Source organism: Anas acuta, chromosome 1 (genome assembly GCF_963932015.1).
Source record: "Anas acuta chromosome 1, bAnaAcu1.1, whole genome shotgun sequence".
Taxonomy (NCBI): domain Eukaryota; kingdom Metazoa; phylum Chordata; class Aves; order Anseriformes; family Anatidae; genus Anas; species Anas acuta.
Window position 1 is genome coordinate 181,101,889 of NC_088979.1, and position 21,908 is coordinate 181,123,796.

The window sequence follows — 21,908 nt, forward strand, 5'->3', positions numbered from 1 at the left end:
TGATGAAAATTTGGGAACCTATGAACTCTAACATAGATTGGCCTCTTGAGCTTGATTAACTGTGTTTTGATTAGCTGCACCATAGATATGTACTGGGGAGATTTTGTCACAACTGCTTTCAGACCTACTTTGGTAGCTGATAACTTAGTGCAAGAAATTACATGTCATTAATTTGGTTATGGCTGTCCAATTCCTAGTAGTCTGCACAGGGAAGATTCTTTTCAGAAAAATTTTACTCTAGAGTAATTCAGTAATTAAAAGTGTATTGTTTAAGGTAACAAGATAACGTTTACATTCCCGATGACATGTTTAGGGTAGCATACATTTCTCTTGAGCATTGAATTGATACTTTCCACCAAGAAGGAAAAGGAAAGAGGAAGTAGTAGATAGAATTTCACAGAATGAAACTAATCTTCTTCTGCTTGTATAGAAGCCATCCACAAATCTAGAACTGTTGGGATTCTTGAGTGCTTGGGAATACTTGTTATTAAAGACACTCATGTGCATCCATTCCTCTCTTGGAACTGGATGATTATCTTTACATGAAAGGTAGCATGTTTTCTTTGTGGCAGAAAGTCATTGTTCCTCTGCATGGAGAAGAGTCCGATGGTTAGATGACATTAATGTGTCAGGAATACCATGTGTTCCTATTGCTCCTGCCATAATTGCTTCCCATCTAAAATAGATAAATGAACCAAGAAGCATACCTTTAATTTGTCCTGTTGTGCTATAATATGAAAGGTATCTTCCTACTTGAATGGCTTACTTAGTGGAAAGTATCAAAGACTAAGCTGGCATGTGATAAAAAGTACCCTACATTTGATCCCTGGGTAACAATGTGAAGAAAGAAAGTAACTGGTACTTCTGATCCCTTTCTACCTTTTATGTGTAGAAATAAAATGAAAATATTTTTCTCCTTGCAGGAAAATAATAATAATTAAAAAAGAGAGAGAGAGAGAGAGAGAGAGAGAAAGAAAAATAATGGCAGAAATCTTCATGGAAATTTATTATTTTGTGTGTTGGCCATAGATAGAAATAAATAAATAAATGAATAAAGGAAGTACTAAGCCAATAAATAGCTTAGTGAATTTAAAAGAATAATGATACAAAAACTGAAATCCTGACTGTGAACTTTTGTCTCGGAGGGAGTAGGTTATGATACAGTTTCTATTTGTTTCTCAGTACAAGCTGTGCAATGAATTAACTCTTAATTTCAGAAGTTTTATCACCCCAGGATTCATGAAGGGACAAGAACTGGCTGACTGAGATGTGAGACTGTGTGTGAGACTGCGATTGACCAGAGATGTGTGAACTAATTGCAGGCATCTGAAGCAGTTAATACTGCTTTTATCCCCATTACAAACATAGTTTCCAGTGTAGGGTAGAATGGAAAATCTGAGATTAAATACTGTTATTGGACAGTGAGTTCCCCATCTGAGGTGAGTTATGTGTACTTCTCAATAGCTTTTAACATTACACTATTAAGAATAATTACTCAGCATTGAAAGTAGCTCTGAAAGTTTTTAATACTGAAAAATCTTTAAAACCTGGTTAGACATTTTTTTTGTATATCTGCAGAGGTAAAAACAGATTTGCGCATCACATTTGTGGAAAAAGTTCTTGGAAGAAGTATCTACCATGTAATTTATGTAATGCTATTATCACATCAGGTCTGGGTAGAACCTCACTTACTGGAACAGTTGGTAAGAGGTGTTTCTATGGATGTGATAGTCTCAAAAAGAGAATAATCACATAAAAGTTTTATTAAAATTTACCATGGAATATTATCAGAGGAAGAGTCATAAACTTACATTGCTATGGTAGTTCTGAAAGAATCTGCTGTAGTGTCTGTGGAAAAAAAAAAAAAAAAAAAAGGAAACATAATGATAATTCTGAAATTATACTAAGTCCAAATAAAGTAACACCATTAGTGCAGGAAGTTTTGTGGAATGTCAAGGGTGGACTGTTTTTTATCTTCTTGCCACTTACATGTACATATTTTATGTATTTTAAAAATCTTCAGGTTGCATCCCTAGTCAAAAAAGTTGATTTTGAAAACCTATATCAAAACAAAACTCGGGGAAGCTTTACCAACCCCAGTGTTACAGGCAGCCTTCATCAGTGATTCATCAAGTTAAGTGATCTGTATCCATCTCAGTGATTTAGAATAAGAAAAAAAGCATAACATGGCTTACAATGGACACATACAAAATGGTACTTTTGTGTGTATGAGGCTCATATCCTCTAGCATAAAGATTTATGTTTCGTGTGTATTTTTTTATCTCTCTCAAAATAATACATTGCTATTATTATTGACAAAAGTGACTAATTTTTTTTTTAATCATGCTGGTTGCCTAGCTACATCAGCTTGTTACAGTACATTCCAGAGAGTACATAGTGGTTGCTTTAAAAACTTGGTGCTCCTTAAGTTTTTCAGAAAGATTTTCTTTTATTGGGGGTGAGGTATGTGGAGGGGGAAGGCATTTTTTGTGATTGCAGTCAAACTCATTGCTTATGAACTGGAATTGGCTTTCTAAAGTCAAAAATTATACATGAAAAATCTCTGAAGGTAAACACACATACTGCTGTAGTTCTGTGTGAGAAATCCATATGGCTGAATATAATAGTATTAAATGCCTGCCCACCACCTCCTCTTATCCTTACCATTATGCAAGCATAATATTTGCTGAAGTTCCCATATGATGATACCAAATCCTGCTAAAAGATTGTAAAAAGAAATCACACTTTGCTATGGTATTATGTTCTTCTAGAGATATGTGGAAGCTTTGTTATAAAAATTGAAGCTCTATACAAATAAGAACATGGGGAGAAAAAAAAAAGAAAAAGGAAAGGAAAAAGAAAAAAAAAAAAGAATTTCATCTATGTGGTTTTGGACATTAGGGTAATTTATCTGCTGGCAGCTGCTGGGACTGACTGAGCAGTGATGTAATCCAGTATTCTTTTATATTTGTCTTGCTTTGGTTTATTTCTGTCTAGTCCTTGCTTTTGGAGATCATTTAAGTTATTCTTTAAAGTTGAGATAGATACCTTTTTGCTATTCAAGGGTAATCCCAGGGTAAATGCCAACCTTCTTCGTGGCATTTCATGGAAATTTGCATCCAATGTTCCACAAGTCTTATTTAGCAGTCTTTTTTTATATTATTTATTTATTTATTATGTATGCACTGCTGATCTGATCAAAAGCCCAGAGAACCTACTTGTGATTTTTTTTATTTTTTTTTATAGTTCAGTAGGTTTTGGATCAGAACCTATGACTGTGGCCTTTCTTAGATGTATTATTTTTGTAGACTGGCTAGTAATGGCAGAAATTGTTTCCTCAACGATAGCAACATAGTAATGCACACAGTTGGTAACCGCAAGAAGTGCCTCTGTGACACACCACCACAGTACTTTTCCTGAAAGTAAACAAGCTCCATATTAACATTTAATATTAATTAAGTGTGTGTGTGTGTGTGTGTGGGGGGGGGGGGGGGGGGGGGAAGGGAGGAGAGAAAGAAAAGAAGGGAAGAAGGAAAGAGGAAAGGAAGGAAGTGGATGGGGGGAAGGAGAGAGGCCATGTCATAACCAAAGAAAAAATGAGATGGTATTGATATTCTCAGTGAAATCCAGCATTGTTAGAACTGCTAATGTGTTGAAAAGCTGAGAAGAAGGAAGTGGCATGATATCTTTTAAAATTCATTGCTGAATTTTGTTTCTGTACTGAGTGCCTGGTTCTGACACCCAAGATCATTCTTAAAATGCAGCAGAATCTACCTTGTAGTAATGAGCAGAGAAAAGCAAAGACTTTCATAAAGCAATTCATTAGACTTAGATGGTGATCTACACTGGTAAAAACTAGGTTTCTTGCTGAAGATGGGTTTCATTGTGCTCATCTCCTGGGACGACATCAACTATCACTTATCAGACAGATGCTGAATGCTGCACTTGAAGTAGATTATTGCTTCCTCTTCTTTTGCTTTAGCTGATTGTCCTTTAAAGTGCATTTTTATTGTCTGTTTAAAGTCAGTGCAGGCTTTGACTCTGCAATTTCTGTCATACTCCACCATCCCATTTCAAATAGAGTGGTGCTTGTAGGATATGGGGCAGAGGGAGAAACCTCCATAAGCTCCAGTTATGCCCCTCTTCAGCAATATGAAGACAATATAATCCACATGTTCTCTGTTCAACTTATGTAAATTTGGGAGTAAACTTCAGATCCACTTCCAGGAAGCACAGCTGAACTCAGATGGGGCTGTATGGTGTTGGAATGACTGTTGCCTTTACCTTGCAAATCAAGGAGGTGGTGGAGGACTAAGTGTCTGTCCCATTCTATACGTCCTTCCTTGCCAGCAGTGTGCCCAACTGTTCAGGAACAAGTGAGGAGTCCTTTCCCTAGAGGGAACCAAACGGGCCTTGAACATTGACATGACACAAAATTGGTGGCTAATTCTATAATGTACAACACGAAAAGAAATGCAGCTGTATCGTATATGAAATTCAGTCAGAGGCTGTTTTCCTCAGTGCTGTCCAAAAAGACTTTTTCCTATTTCTTACTGTAATAGTGAGTCAGCTCCACATATTCCAGATCTGCTTTCAGCTCTGTTTTTTTTTTTTTGAGATCTTGGAATGATCACTGTCACTCAGCACGGCTGTATACAGTTTCATGATCTTACATATCACTAAAGATAAAGGAAATCATTCCTACTACCTGAATTCCTTAGGGAAAGGTTTAGAAGTATCCAGGTTTTCCAGATAGGGCTTCACATATTGTCAAAAAAAAAAAAAAAAAAAAAACAGGAGGAAGAACGTGTTTCTTTTTTACTTGGCATTTTCCCATTTAGCACTGTACCAAATTTTCTTCTTTTACACTTATTTGAAAGATATGAAAGATATGGCTTAGATCTTAACACTATTATTTATCAAAATTACTTGGCAAGTTTTCATTTTATATTGCTACATGATTCTCTGGCAGTACTTGTAAGAAAATTCAGGAGAAATGGGGTGAGAATAATAGAAAAGAGGTATCTTAAAATGTTGATTGAGTTTCTCACATAATCTTTCTTCTAGTCTAAACAGCAATCCCATTGAGTGTACTGCAAATGGAGCATCAGTGATAATCTGTATTTCTCTGGCATAGAAGTGTTTGAATATATATTTTCTAATTAGCCAGCAATGGCCAGATACATCAGGGAATGAAAGGAGAAGATGAACAGCAAACAGTTGCTATACTGAAAGAAAGCTGTCCATTGGCATTCATCCTCCTACACATTTTGCTCAGTAATTCACTTAGGCTGACTATGAATCATTATCAGATTGACTCCCAGGAAGAAAAATCACCAGGCAGCCACTGTATTCATAATACTGATTACAGTTTTTTGTTGTATCTCAAGAACTGTAGTTTATTCTATCTGATTTCTTTTTTTTTTTTTTTTCCCTTTTTTTTTTTATGCGGGAATGAAAAGGATTAAAAAAAAAAAAAACCTCACTCAGCTGTTTTTTGGTTATTTTATTGAGAAGAGTCTCAGTGACCAAAGATGTGGAGGAAGCATGATGTTTATATTTAAATCAGACAAAAGATAAAAGAAATACATGATGATCGATAACAAAATGTTACATCAGAATTTTCCTGACCCACCTGCTAGGTTAGATTTTAATAATGAGTAGGTGGTCAAATATGCTTAATATGAGGAACACAAAAAAAAAAAAAAAATCAGGTTAGTGCTGGGCCATCCTTTAGGGTTTTCTCCTCAATAAAAGTCCATGTTTTTCTGTTTATACAGCTCATATTTATTTTCTTGTGTGCATATGCATGCTATGCACACAGTGTATTGGTATACAAAGTAGGTAATACTAAGCTGACACTTAGATACAAATATTACAAATAAGACACTAAACAAAATAATAGATTTCAGACATTTTGTTTTTCCTGAATTCATCTAGTTGCAAAACAAATAGAATTTGTTGTGGATTATGTTTTCTTCATCTGAAATGTTAAATCCTACAATTGGGAAATGCATTTAGGGAAATGTATTGCATTCATTGCTCTGTCAATCTAGGTGCACCAAAAAAAAGGAAATAAAGAAATCTAAAGAATAAATGTACTTGGCTTCTCATTTGAAAGCAAGTTACTTTCTTAGTGTTGAACTTTGATCATTTAAATATGATTAAAGCTTTTATAGTGACCAGCCAGTTAACCTGTGAGCTGTCTTTAACATAACCAGTGTAATTACCTTCATTTTTTAACACTTGACCTAGACATTGGCAAGCAATCCTGTCTTGTAAAATCTACTTGCAATTAAATGCTGAGACAGGCATGAAAATTGTCTAAGCCTAAAACTGGAAACCAAAACTTCTTCTCTGACATGAGAAGTAATTTCACCCCTTAAAGTATAAATTTTTTCAGTCTGAAGAATTTATACAGACTTTATGAGACTCATCATGAACAGTGCTGGGGGAGTAATTAGGGCTTTTTTGGAGGGACAAAAAAAAAAAAAAAAAAAAAACTACAAAACACAAAAATCCTTAAAATAAAGATCAAGGTGAAACAGAAATGTTGTTTTCTACTTAAAAAACTTAAAGTTTTAAAAAACTTTAAGTTTTAAGTTTCTACTTAAAACTTAAACCTTCTATGTTTTGTTGTCCAAGATGTTTCTCCATGGTTTCTCTGTGGTTACATCCAAAGATTAGTATTGGCATATTGGCAGTACTTCTTTCTCTTGGCCAGTGGTGCAGCTCTTCAGACACTCATCCAGAATGTGCATTGAAATCACTTTCCTACTTTTGGAAGATTAGAAACGTCATTGTGCAACTTCTGGTAACAAGCTAAGTGCATTACCTTTAGTGATATGAGGCATACTGTGGTTTGTTGATCTCTGTTGTGGCTGAGCCCTGGCAGGCAGCTCAGTGCCACGTAGTCAATGGCTCAGTATCCCTAGGTGGGATGGGAGAGAGAATCAGAGAGGTAAAAGTGCAAGAACTCATAGGCTGAGATAAAGACAGTTCAGTAAGTACAGCAAAAGCCATGCACACAAGCAACACACACAAAAAAAATGAATCATTCACTACATCCCATAAGCAGGCAGGCATTCAGCCACTTCCAAGAAAGCAGGGCTCATCGCGCATAATGGTTTCTTGGGAAGACAAATGCCATCACTCTGAATAAGTCCCCCCTCCTCCTCCTTTAGCCCTGCTTTTACTGCTGAGTACGACACCATAAGGCGTTGGCCAGCCTGTGCAGCTGTCCTGGCTGTGTCCCTTCCCAGTTTCTTGTGTACCCCCAGCTTCCTCTCTGTCAAGGCAGCACAAGAAGTTGAAAAGTCCTTGGTCCTGTGTAAGCACTGCTCTCCAACAACTAAAACATCAATGTGTCATCACCACTATTTTCATCAAAAATCCGAAACCTATGTGAGCCTCTGTCAAGAAGATGAACTCTGTCCCTGACAAAACCACAATAATTTCCATCTCTTCTATTGATCCAGTTTGGATGCTCTATCTAAACATTGAAGCAGAAGCAAAGAGGAAAAAGGAATTTTTAGGATTTACCTTTTGGGTAAATCCTTCATCTTCCATAAATGTCCAACAATACATATTTTAAAAAGTAATGATATCATTGCAAAATCTGATGAAAAATGGAGAGAAAGAAAATAAGTAGAGGTAAAAAAAAAAAAAAATCCCTCTTGTCTGCTGCCTTTCATCTATAACATAATGCTAGGGTTTACATCAGTTTAAATGTTGAAATAATAAATGAGGTAGAAACAAAGGAAAACCTTAATCACACCTATGCTTTTTTCTGCCCTACCTGTTATTTTACTCAGGCTGTATTGTCAGTTCCAGAGGCAACATTTATACTATGTGTCTGATAAGAATTGTGTTGTGATCTAAAACTAAGGTCTTATATTGTATTCCTCTTTCTATCAGTAGATATCTAACAACAATGATGTTAACCTTTTTGTGTTTCAGAGTTTAGGTTTATGAAGTAAGTATGGCTTCTTCACCTTAGCAAATGTTTAAAGCATTTCTTTTTCTGTAACTGTCATTGAAGCTAAGGCCTCTTACAGTCCCTGAGGACATACATGCTTAGGAGTATGTCCATTCACAAGAAACACAATCCTAATAAGAGCTAAGAATGCAAACGCTGTGATGTCAAAACAAGTTACTAAAAAGAAATGCTGGCAAATAAAATTTTCCAAGCAAAACATATCTCCTCACTAATAAAATTTTATGATATTTAATATTAAGATATTAATTCTATAAGACCCAAGGTTTATTTTTAACATCCCATTTCTTCAGAAGCTATAGCCATATTCAGTATGAAGAGGAAAAGCAGAGTATTTGTTTCATGTGTTTAGAATTCCATTCATTTGGAACTTAAGTTTTAAGTTCTCTCTGTATAGGGATATTTTCAATTGATTTAAAAGGACTATTTTGTATAAATTCTATATTACATGCAGGCAGCATTGCTACACAGTAGTAAACAGCAGAACTCATCATGAAGGCTTATAGCTCACCAGACAGGCACATAGTAAGCATGTCAGTATGTTGAGAAACCCCTTTCCTGGCAAGCTGCTGGGAGGACCACAGCCCACTCAATTTCACAGCTATCTTCAGCCCTGCTCAGTTGTTCTGTTTACATAGGATGCAGACACACAGAGAAATGTTTGACAGATGTTTTTTCATTCAAGTATTGTTACAGAAGACTGTGCTGCAGTAACACCTTCTGGTCCAGATCTTCCAAAAGCTGCAGGAGATAGAAGTGGAGCACAAAATGAGAATTGCATGTTCATTGCAGGGATTGACTCAGGAGGCTAAGGATGAGGAGCAGAGATGAGTATGAACATTTCCTAGAAAGAGAGAGCAGACAAATTTTCATTGGACATTTTGCCTTGGGAAAAATGGTAAAGGTTATGGTATAGGCAGTCTTCTATTAACTTGTCATCTGCTGAGTTCAGGCTCATTTTCATTCACAGTGAATTGTCAGTTACTTCTTCAGAGCTGACAGCTTTGACAAACATTACTTCCTCTGTGCACTCTTCACATTATATCATGCACATTTTTATTCTCCTCAGATTTCCTCCTAAGCAAGGAACAGTTTGGAGAAATTCATTTTCCAAGCTCAGTTTCAACAATATTTTTCAAATGGCTGGCACTGCTTTGATTTATGGTTTCCATCATAACACCTACAGTAAAACAATCTGCTCTTGTTTAAAAACATTTGGTTCTTTTGCTTTTACTTTGCTTTTCTACAAGGCATGTAAACCACAGCAGTTCCACCACCTGCTGCCTACACTGGGTGCATTTACATCAGCATTTTAGATTAGATCAGGACTGGACTTCTGAAGCAAACCTCCTGGTGGTTCCCCACTTGCCAGGCTTTGATTCCCAAGGCAGAATTGTCTCAGAGTGCATGACATGGGTCATGGATCATCTCTGATGGTATTAAACATGAGATGTGCTGCAACAGCACATCTAATGTACTTCATTTGCCAATGAACATTCAGTCCATGAGGCTAGACAGAGATAGGATGAGGTAAAAACCTTCTGCAAGACATGGTGTGGACATCCAGCCCTCAACCCCAACTGTTTGACTCTATAAATCCACTCACTTGCTAATGGAGACAAACATTATCTGCTCCAACATTAGACATATATTTTACTGTTCAAATATAATTTGAACCATCACAACTGAGCCCCAGTTCCTTCTGAAATTCCTCATGTTCCTACTTCAGAATGGAGCCTGTGATTGATTACCTTTACATTTAGTTCCTCATCTTTTACATTTAATTCCATAGCTTGATCAATGGATCAATGTTACAACTTCTCAACAACTACTGAGTAAGTGTGGTTTTGCACTTGACAAAATGTACACAGATCTCATTCCTCATTACTAATCTCAGTATAATTTTTTCCTGTGAAAAAACTCCCATATTGCCTGTGTTTCTGAGTGTATAGGTCACATGTATTTCTGCAGCTCTGAGCAATAATAATAATAATATCTGCTGGACCAGAAAGAAGAAAACTGATTAAAAGTTGTCACACACCTATTCAGATTTTCCAGCAGGAGCATTAATTTGGGGCATGCATTTTATTTGTCTTAGCTAGAAGATTTATCACTTGGCCTCTACAACCAGGAGATACTTTTCATTTATCCTTACATGATTTCAGCTATCATTCAAACAAACAGAATAGATGTATTTTTATTTTTTGTCAACCAAAAGGTAGCAGAATCAGCATTTCCTTTTTGTTTTTTCATACATAGGGTACATAGATCAGCTTCTTGCCATGTGTATTAGTGACTGTATGGCAACACATACAAGTAATTACATGAAAATCACTGTTCTAAAGTGTTTTTTTTTGTTGTTGTTTTGTTTTGTTTTGTTTTGTTTTGTTTTGGGGGGGAGAGGGGGCAAAGGATTCAGAGGTGCCCTAAGATTTCAGTAACAATAGGTTCTTTCTGAAAAGAGAATCTTTGTATTATAATCTCTTGACTGAATTGTCATTGTGCCTACATATAAAAAGAAGCATAACATTTTCAAATATTTTTAGGAAGCTCATCTCACAGCTTTCAGGCCTTGCTAGGAAACAGAAACTAATGTTCTTCATCTCACCAAGCCTTTCAACTTCTCTCATTTCTTTCTGGCAATATTAATGAAAAGCTTCACTTCCAGAATGAAAGAAGAAACTTCCTCAGTTGAGCATCACTGTAGTGCCTATAGCTGGCATCCTACCTAACTCCAAGTGCCCTGGCTCAGGATACTGTGATGGATTACAGTGTTGGCACAACACTGTCTTCTGGGATGAGCTAAGATTACTAATGTTATCATTAGCTTCATGCTAGGGATTTGTTATATTATACGCTGATGCTCAAATAACAACTACCAAGGCAAAGAACTTACGTTCTACATAGCAAAGCAGAAACATGAAATATGAAACTAGGAAACTTAGAAGGAAATTACAGTTTCTCTAATTTTAATGTATGTGTTTGAATTGAACTCAATAGTGGATAGAAGGGAATTTAAAGGGAAAATTCAAATCTGGGATACTTACATTCATCAGAAGAAATGTGAGAGAAAATATCCAAGTGGTGGGACATAGGATGATTTTCCGTCAATTCTAGTGTCGGTGAAGGAAGGAGCAGAATAAGGAAAATGCATGCTGAATACAGATATGAGATGATGTGCTGAAGGAGAGATTGCACATTAGCCAGGAGACAATGTATGTCAGTGGAAAGAGTGAAAAGGTGTCTACCTGTTTCATTGGGGAAACAGCCTCACGAAGTCACGGGCAAGTAAATGAGGCAGAGAGCAGAGCTGGCAGTGTGGCCTAACTCTAAGGGATAGCCGTGGGCAGCCAGCCAGGCCTAAAATGGCAAAGCCATTCAGAGAGCCAGGGAGACTCCAATGGGTTTGCAACAGCTTGGAAGATCACGGAGTTGGCTGAAAGCAGACCTAGAAACAAAGGCCTGTCTACAGGGATGCACAGGGCAAGCTGAGAATGGTTATTTCTCTCCTGTCTGACCTTGTTTGGAGGCTTTTCTGTTTAAAAAGTTAATTATTTTAGTTTATTCTGATATTAAATTGGCTTTTTTAAGTTTAAAGGCATTTAATATTTTTTTTAGAAAATTATAAATGACCTGAATATGCTCATCTTCAACTTCAGCTTTAATTGGACTCAGATTTTTTAAAGGAAGCTTTTGAGAGAGAAAACAAAATATTACTCATTCTTTTCATATTAAACGCACATTAAAAATCAAGATACTACATTTTTTGTCCAGGTGATAAACTACAGCTCACAGCAGATACTCAAAGGAGGCATTACTTGAGGAGGAGCCAGCAGCTGAGCAATGTGCCCTTCTCAAAGGACCACTGCTCACTCTGTACAAGGCTGTAATCCCCACCTGCAGGAAATTCAGCTTCATAACACTATAACTAAAATTCTTTTTGGTTTGCTTGGCCATTGTGCCTAGCAGTTTCTTCTGTTCCTGTTTAAAAGAAGCAGATGGGTTTATGTGCCATCTGACCCCCAGTATTTATGATGTGGCAAGGCGATATTGGTAACTCACCTGACTCAATACTTGTTGAATAATTTAGCTCAGGTTTGTTTCTAGGTAGCTAGCTATCCAGACGAGCATCTTGTATTACTGCCTATTGTCATGGTTACTGGCTGCATCTCTTCCCCCCTCACTGAGTTTTCTGAGTGCAATACGAGGGCTGTCCTTGCCTGGGGTACAATACAGCAAATCTTCCACTGACAGACTTGGACGTACCACAGCAGCCTGTAAATGAGCACTGGCTCATTTCAGCATGTCTAATAGAATTTAAATGTGTGCATTGGATGCAATAATATTAGCTCTTAACTACTAGTAAGTGGGAAGCTAACTGAAGCAGTTATTTTTTCTTAGGTCTGCACAGTCAACCCTTGATTTTAATTAGCCCCTTCAAGTGTTATCAGAATTTCCTGTCGGGGAAAAAAAAAAATTGTATATATTTAAATGCATATACAGCTAAAATATTGTATAACTTATATTACTGTATTATATAATCAAAAGATTATTGGGGCAGCTGCTAACCCCTCACACTGGGCTGTACAGTACTTCATCATTTGTTAAGGAACATAATCAAGTCTTTGGTGAAATTCAAGGACATGCTGTCTGTGTCCATGTTGTCCGTGTCTAAACTGTACCATGTTGTACCATGTCTCAAATGCCATGCCAGCCCCTGTGCCCTAAAGGAGGCACCCTGCTGAAGCACAGGACCTCCTGGCAGGTGCACAGAGTGGTAGCTGGAGTCCCTCTGCATGGTCCACCACAGACAAAGCCAGGCCTTACTGCCAGGCTGTCTAGGCAGAGCATCACAAACCTTTTACCTTTTGCCAAGTAAAATCACTTTTCATTTTTCCTTCCGTGAAAAGATTACTTTAAAGACATTATGATTTCATTTATTTTAAAAGGTTTCGACTTCTTTGGGCAGGAGGAATGCTGGTGACATTCGTATGATGAAAGTTTTTTGGAAAGGAGGGTTTTGCAGTAACTCCCAAATTCTTTTCAAATGCCAGTTTCTTTCATCTGAAAGCTTATTTCTTTCCTGTTTTATTTATTATTTCTATATGTCATGCTTGAGGTGTTTTTCTTGTTGCCTGCTTTCCCTGGAGATTCATATGCATTTGAGTATAATATCTAAAATCATTAAAATGTGACCTAATTCTTGAAGATACAATGCAAATGTAGTTGTGTTGAGTATTGCTACAGATGAAGGGAAGGTATTCTGACCACAAATTGCAAACTGTGTTTTAAATTTCCTACATTACAATATATGGATGTCAATTTAAGTTTTAAATGTTTTTACTACAATGTTTTGATTTCTAGGAACTTTGAACCAAAAGAACTGGGGAAAGAAATATTCAGCCTGCAATGGTGCCAAACAATCTCCTATCAATATAGATGAAGATCTCACCCAAGTAAATGTGAATCTGAAGAAACTTAAATTCCATGGATGGGAAAAGGAAACTTCAGAAGATACTTTCATTCGCAACACAGGCAAAACAGGTAAAAAAAAACATAAAAATAAATCATTTTTGGAGTTTAAAGAGGTCAGCAAAGGAGGCCAGCCACGGACTTTTAATGAAACTTTTTTTCATTTTACTTTTCCTTAGCCTCTGCATTCTGAATTTATCCATCAAATATTATTAATAATAAAAGAGAGGTGATAACTATAACCAAGCATAACAGAGAAATCACTAAAACACAAATGGAAATTATGTGCACAGACAGATAGAGCCAAAGCAATCACAGCATCACTATCATCCCATCATGAGCACTTCACTGAAGCTAAACAGTAATTTAGAGTTTTCTACAAAATAATGACAGTTATTACTACATGTCTAGAATCTTCAGTGAGTATACAGAATTATTATTTTTTTAAGTATGAATAAATCACCTACTCATCTGAAAGTACTTCATGGACCAGTTGTAGTTTCAAAAAACTCTGGGTGGGATTAATCACACTTAGACATATATATGTATACTTTTAATAATATATATGTATATTCACTTAAGATTCTAGACATGCAGTAATAACTATCTGCATAGTAGATAGCTGTAAAATAAGCTTATGGTGGCATTTACATTGTCAATTAATATTCTTGCAACCACTTTGCTCTATAAATCCAGCATAGCAGTATAGCAGTACCCAAAGCTGCTTCTTGGAAGCACTGTTTCTTGTTGCAGGCGTAGGCATAAAGGAAGGTGTTTCTCAACAACTGTCTCTGAGCCTTAACTAGATCCTGTGAGATGCCTTGACCAAACATTTTATTTTGTTTTGTTTTGTTCATAGAAGCATAGAAAAGCTTAGGTTGGAAGGGACTTTAAAGATCATCTACTTCCAACTCCCCTGCCCTCTCCATGCCACCCAGTAGATCTGCTTGCTCAGGGCCTTATCCAACCTGCTCTTGAACACCTCCAGGTATGGGGCATCCACAGCTTCTCTGGGCAACCTGTTCCAGTCCCTCACCACCCTCTGAGTGAAGAATTTTCCCTAACACCTAATCTAAATCTACCCTCTTTTAGTTTAAAACCTAAACCCCTTGTCCTGTCACTATCTGCCCATGTAAAAAGTCAGTCTCCATCTTTTTTATAAGCCTTCTCTAACTATTGAAAGGCCCCAATGATGTGTCCCTGGAGCCTTCTTTTCTCTAGGCTGAACAACCTCAACTCTCTCAACCTTTCTTCGTAGGGGAGGTGCTCCAGCCCTCTGATCATCTTTGTGGCCCTCCTCTGCTGTGAGCCATAGACCTGGATGCCTTGCAAGGACAGAGCAGAGGGGGACACTCACCTCCTTCAACCTCCTGGCCACTCCTCTGTTGATGCAGCCCAGGACACAGTTGACCTTCTGGGCTGCAGGCACACACTGCTTGTTCATGTCGAGCTTTTTGTCCACCAGAACCCCCAAGTCCTTCTCAGCAGGGCTGCTTTCAATGAGTTCTTCTCCCAGTCTGTGCTCATGTCTGGGATTGCCCTAACCCAAGTGCAGCACATTGTATTTAGACTTGTTAGAATCTGATTAGTTCCCATGGGCCCACTTTTTTAGCTTGTCTAGGTTTCTATGGATGGTGTCCTTTCCTTCTGTTATATCAACTCATAGAATCATATAATCATTAAGGTTGGAATAGACCTCCAAGACCATCTGGTCCAACTGCACCACTCAGCTTGATGTCATCTGAAAACTTGCTGAGGGTGCACTCAGTCCCACTGTTCATGTCACTGATAGACATTAAACAACACATTAAACATCACCAGTCCCAAGACAGACCCCCGAGGGACACCACTCATCACTGGCCTCCACCTGGACACAGAGCCATTGACCACCACTGTCTGGTTATGGCCATCCATTTTCATATGCACCAAATAGTCCACGCTTCAAATACATATCTCTCCAATTTATAGATCTGGATGACAACCCTTTACTCTTCCCAGGCCACATGTTCCTTCTTCTAAAACCTGCACTTTTCCTTCTTAAAACTCAGTAGGTCCAACAAGTCCACAGGTCCTTGCTCAGCCACACTGATTTCCTGCCTTCCCTGATTGACATGGGGATGGAGAGTTCTTGCTCTCCATGTCCTTAATGAGTTTCCAGCTCTGATCAGTTCCTCTGTCCCTAAGGACAGTTTCATGGAGAATCTCATCCACTAATCCTTTAAACAGCTAAACTTCCAGGCTCTGACTTTGCTCTTTGCCAGACCCATATTCCTTGAGATTACAAACTTGACCAGGGTATGGTCACTGCAGCCCAGACTGTCTCCAGTCTTGACCTCTTTAATGAGTTCATCCACACTGGTGAGCAACAGGTCCAATAAAGATTATCCTCTGGTTGGTTTGTCTAATACCTGGACCAGGCAGTTATCCTCAGTGCACTCAAGGAGTCTTCTGGATTGCTTACAGCCTGCTGTGTAGTTTCCAGCAGAAATGCAGATGGTTGAAATCCCCTATCAGGTTGAGAGCCTGCAAGGAAGAAGCTTCTTGCAACTGAAGCAAGAAGGCCTCATTAACAGGTTCCCTTTGATCAGGCAGCCTGTAGACTGACGACAAGGCGTTCTTTATTGATTCAGTCCTTAAGTTTTACCCCAAGCTCTCAACCTGCTCATGGCTGTTTCTCAGAGGCAGCTCTCCACAATCTATCCATTCCTTAACACTGAGGCAAATCTAACATTTCTTAACATGAACATTTCTTAACATTCCTTGTTGCAGACTCATTTGACCCTACATGAAAGAGGAGAAATGGGTGGTAGTCTTCTGGCATTACCAGTCTTGGTAGCCTTTTTCTGACACTGTAAATGTGGGCCCATGGCAGGCAGCAAACCTCACTAGAGAGATTGTCCAGATGGCAAATGGGTGCTTCAGTGACTCTCAGCAAGGAATCACCAATTACTAACACCCTTCACTCCTTTTTGGTGGCACTCATTCTAATACAGGTAGTTGGTTGGTCCAACTTTTTACAGTTGTCCTTTCCTGGGTCTTGACCATTGTTCGCACACTCTCCTTTTTCTAGCCCCAGAGCATGATATCTGTTGCACAGGGGCACCTCAGTGACAAGGAGGAGGACTGTTCCTCCTACTCCAAGCACAGATGAGGGTCAGTCTTCCTGGTCTTGTGAGTTAGTCAGGTCTGTCAGTTCAGGGTTGGAAGCCAGCTTACCTACACCTTGCCAGGACTTGAGGTCTGGCTGTCGCTCAGACCATGTCAGTGCACAATACCATGCATCAATCTTTTGCTCAGATTCCTGGATACTACACTGCCCAGTGAGCTCCTTTCACAACACAGCAATGTGCTCTAAAAGTTCATCCAGCTGGGCACCCTTGCATCCACAACACCCACCTCTGTCTTCAGGCCCCAGGGGGCTTCCAGATTCTGGAGATCCCTGCAACTGAGGGTCTGGGCAGCTCTTTTGGCCCTCAGGAGGTCTATTAGGATGTTTTTGGTGTTATTGTTTCTGTTTATTTATGAATTATAATTTCTGTTCTTGGCTGCATAATATAATACCTATGTACTGCTCAGCAAATCACTTACTTCCCTTTGCCCTAGTACCTGATATAAATAGTGATAGTGAAATAGATTTTTTAAAGTCCAATTCAGTTGATGTGAGTTCTTCCTCCTCTGCGGCAATTCAGATATTATAAAAAGAACTGCTAAACTCTGCAGTTAAAATTGTCTTCAAGGTCTTGAGGAGAGGGATGTAATAAAATCCAATGACATTAGTTCTGTTTTAGCAAGAGGTCAAAAAATTCACAGTCTCTGCAGGTGGAAAAGCCAAATGTGTGGCTTTGGTCTATTCCATCCTGTTAATTCCCTCCAGCAGACAAATGTTTAGTCCCATCTACAGTTTGTATACAGCCCTGTCCAGCTGAAGACCTGTCATCACTTCCTCAAGGTGAAGGCTGCCCCACAGGTAAGGGGTCTCCCAGACAGGACAGACCTCCTGGTAACTGGCTATACCTTTTTTTCTTTTTTTCATCTGTTGCCTTATGATTGGTATCTAGAATTATGATCATAATGAGTTGTTTCATTTTTTTCCTTTTTGTTAAAAATATTGATGCTTTCAGGAAGCTACATATTTTAGGATCTTCTTATCTTGGAAGGTCAGGCTGGTAGCTAAGCCAGTGCTTCTGCGCTGCTTAGCCTGATTGTGTGGCAAGTTTTCAGACACAGACAAACTGCACTTCAATAGACTGTTTTATGAATTACAGCATGAAATGAAACATATTTCTCCAAGTTAATAATTAATTAACACACTTCTTACTTTGAATAACCAAATTCCTGACAAGCTGCATATGAAATATAGGAAAATAATCATATAATATTTAACTTTTAGCACCTACACTGAAATATGAGAGTCACAGATGCCTTGTCTGGCCTTTATATTGACACTTCTGTGTGTGCTTTTTTTTTTCCTCTATCTCTTTGTTCAGTGGAAATTAACCTGACAAATGATCATTATGTAAGTGGAGGTGGCTTAGACACTGTATTCAAAGCAAGCAAGATCACTTTTCACTGGGGAAAATGCAACGCGTCATCGGATGGATCAGAACATAGTTTGGAAGGACAAAAATTTCCCCTTGAGGTAAAGTACAGAATACATTTTGAGGATTTTTGATTCTGCAAAAAAGTAACATTGTTTACTAAACACCTTTGTTCATCACTTGTTTAAAGTCTAGTTGTGAATTTAATCATCACTTCAATCCAAATTAGTAATATTTTAGTAATATTTAAATGATGAGAACAGCATTGTGAGCCATTGAGGGTGTCTAAGAGGTGCATTTTGACACATCCTTTAAGATGATATTGGGAGCTGCTCCTACTAATCTGACAAAGTTTAAAACCTACAGGTTTGGCTTACCTTACTTCAAGTTGTGGTTTATTTAAGGTGGAAATGGATTTTTCAAAGCTGAGGATCTGTTGAGAGCCCATGAGAGCTGGAACTGCTTGTCTCATGGAGAAGTGTGGCTATCCTGCCAGGTTGGAAGGGGAGTTGAGGCAGTATGCCAGGAGCCAGTACATGAGAGCTGGTCCTGAGTGGCCTGGGCTGTTTTGACAGATCTTGCAGTGGTGTGAGGATGGGGAGGAAGCAAGGAGCAGCTCTGCATTAGCTGAAAACATTCTGCAGGCCATCTTTCAACACTCATTGTTGTGATATGATTGCTTTCCAGCTAAAAAGGCACAGTTGTGGCAGGCAACCAAGCTGCTCCACACTTCAGACACTGTATTTCTGTGTCAGAGCAAAGCAGTAGAGCCAAGGTTGTCCTATTTTCCATGAAGAGCTGTGAGCCAGGAGCTTTCCTTGGGAAATGTTTTCTTTACCTCACAGCTATTTAAAAGTTCCCATTCACACCCCATCTGTCCCACCAAGTGATCTAAGAGAGGATCACCTCCATCACCACCACAAGAAAAGCCACCATGAGCAGGAGACTGTCAGTGACATGGCAATGGAAGAGATTTCCCAACTGCACCTGAAGAGAGGAGGAAGAGATGTAAATCCAATGCCCATGACAGCAAATGTGGTCACAGAATACCTGGATTTTTTTATTTATTTTTTTACCACATTTCTCTACACTTACTGCAAGGCAGATGCAGAAGAGACACCTTGCCTTTTAGTTTGTGTTATAGGACTGATTTCAAGATTCATCTCACCTGAGTACTCTAGGTTAGATATCCATTATCAGCTAGTTATCTAGGCTTACTCTATTGTCCATGGAGAAAATGCTCCTTGATATGCTCTACTCCTACAGACTTAGTGGTTTTCTGGTATAGATCTTTTTTAGATAAGTAACAGCTGATTAATTCTATTAATTAATTCTCTTGAACGTTTTTTTTTTCACAAACTAGGCATATAAATAATTAATTTTATTTTGTATATAACATACTTTAATACATTTTATTTGCAGATGCAAATCTACTGCTATGATGCAGATCAATTTACAAATTTCGAAGAGGCAATTAAAGGAAATGGAAAGCTAAGAGCTTTATCAATTCTGTTTGAGGTAAACAAAATACATCTTTGTGTCATTAAGCAAGCTTTGAAACAGCAGATGTTCAATCTGAATTTAACGGGTTCCAATGTGTGATCACTGAGTTAAAAATTTACATATATTTTTCTAATTTATTTTCACAAAAAAAGCAAATGGGCAAATATGTTTGCACTCCTTTAGGTTGTGTATAATTTTGTTGGTAAACTGCAACCTTCAATTTTTTTTTCGTGAAGTCTGTGCTGTAAAAGATGCAATTTCTTTTTAACAGATTGGACTAGAAGATAATCCGGATTATATTCCAATCATTAATGGAGTAGATAGTGTTAGTCGTTTTGGTAAGTCTGCTGCCATGTTTTATTGAATACTGTTAGACTAAGTTTCATTTCAGCATAATTATGAAATTTTAAAGTCATTCAGGAACACAGTTCTCAAGGGCTCAGACACATTTATTTTTTTTTAAGAAATGACATAAATCATACATTTAGTTTAGTACAAGACATTATTTGTAAGAACATCAGTTACTGTAAACGAATAAATATAATTATCACAAATAATTTGCAACTTTTAAAATGCTAGGTGAAAAGAAAGGTCTGATTTGTTCCACAAACTTTCTTAGGCATAGATTACTGGAGTATTATATGTGGTTGGAAGCCAAATAGTGCAGTTGTATCCATCCAAGATGTGTTTTACAAACATCAAATATTGTATGAACATTAGTATTCAGTAGACTCAGGGGGGTCAAATGCTTTTTTTTTTCAGTAGCTGCTATGCAAATTTGAAATAATTTGATTATATTACATTTGTACTAGTATTATTTATACCAGCTGTTTGCTCTTCAGTGTTTTAGAATTTCTTATGGTTTTACACTAAAGCACATGGACTTCAGGGTGGTGCATGAAGAGATCTGTACTCTGTTTCTAATTTGGTTACTTAGTGGCTTCACAGAAGAATAAACACAAATGACTACTGTCCTGAATAGGTTTATTTTCTTGCTCCATGGATGGCCACAACCCTAACGAAATAGTTAACATTGCCTCAGTTTTCCTACATGTAATGATACTTGAGCATTGCAAAGACCTTTAATATTGATGGGTTGGAAGTTGTTAAAGACTCTTAATGTCACTATTTTGAAAGCTTTCAAAAGCATGACAGTAAAATTGAGATCGTTTTTCTCCAGAAAACAAACACTGTTCAATGAATATAAAAGGGAGTAACTCCTGTAAATTACAAAGACAGAGTAGGGGGACATCGAAAGCTGTTAGGATTCACTATCTTTGTGTGCCATCTTCTGTGAAACACAAAGGAGAATGAGTAATACATCAAGGCAGATACTGTCCTACAGCCTTGGATGGGGGCTGTAAATTATCGGCAGCAAGATTCAAGATACAGGCACTACATGGCATTTCAACAATGAGCAGAATATGGTTTTCTTGAATAGAGTGCAAATGAGCTCTGAAAATTCAGGTCACAAGTAAATCAAGTTGTTCATCATGAAGAAAAATGAATAGCATACAGTCTGTCCTTGTCTGCAATATATATGAACTGTCCTTGTCAGTCACATCTGTATTGTATGCATTTGGATCCCAGCTGCTGAGCTCTCAGGTTGTACAGAGGACTCCTATTCCTTCTGGACACACTCTCTGTTTCTTATAATCCTTTGTGGGTGTTTGATTTTAAAATCGAGATTCTCAATCACTTTGGCACTTTAAAATCCAAAGTTGAAAAATCTATAGCAGGATTCTTACTATAAATGAGAAGTTTCATGTCCCCAAGCCTTTATCTAACATGGACTAGCCATTCATTTTTACTGAAGGAAAAATGCATCAACTAAACATTTATCAGATAACAATGATAGCCACTGTCTGAAGGTAGCTAACATGTTAACAAGAGGAATAGAAGGATGTGCTTTGCTTGGCAGTGCTAAATGTTTCCCTTTCATTATATATGGATTAGAGAGAGGGGAAGAGCAACCTTTTAAACCTTAACTCTGTGTCCCTGTACAAAATAAAAAGTATCAATGATTTGTAATAAACTGTTCATATAACTTACTGTTCTTACCAAATTTGTAAGGAATTATGAAGACAAGGACAGGTCAGAAATCCACCCAGGCTCTAGAAGTAGTATATCTGTAAAACTACAAGATTATGCACAATCTGAATATTCATTAAATATTCATGTTTATCAAAGACGAAGACATTTAAAATCAGTTACTTTAGATTGAAATCAAATATATAAGGATCCACAGTACTCCAAGGTGTGAAAAACAAGTACTATTTTGGATACACCGATCAGTAAAGCAGATCATTGGTAATTGTCACAAACTGAAAAATTCTGCCTTGAGGAAGGCAGTACCATTTCTGCCAATTTCTGTTGCTGGACCCTACTGTCATAACAGC

At 37.8% G+C, this 21,908-nt stretch overlaps 1 protein-coding gene across 7 annotated transcripts in view; it reads left to right on the forward strand.

Moving 5' to 3' along the window:
• The window catches only part of PTPRZ1 (protein tyrosine phosphatase receptor type Z1), a 138,443-nt gene that overhangs the window by 63,655 nt on the left and 52,880 nt on the right, over nucleotides 1-21,908 (forward strand). For all 7 annotated transcript variants that reach the window (XM_068669591.1, XM_068669593.1, XM_068669592.1 and 4 more), the window contains exons 3-6: nucleotides 13,361-13,540; nucleotides 17,956-18,107; nucleotides 19,429-19,524; nucleotides 19,781-19,847. In XM_068669591.1, the coding sequence (XP_068525692.1) occupies nucleotides 13,361-13,540; nucleotides 17,956-18,107; nucleotides 19,429-19,524; nucleotides 19,781-19,847 (495 nt within the window). The remainder of the gene's footprint in view (nucleotides 1-13,360; nucleotides 13,541-17,955; nucleotides 18,108-19,428; nucleotides 19,525-19,780; nucleotides 19,848-21,908) is intronic.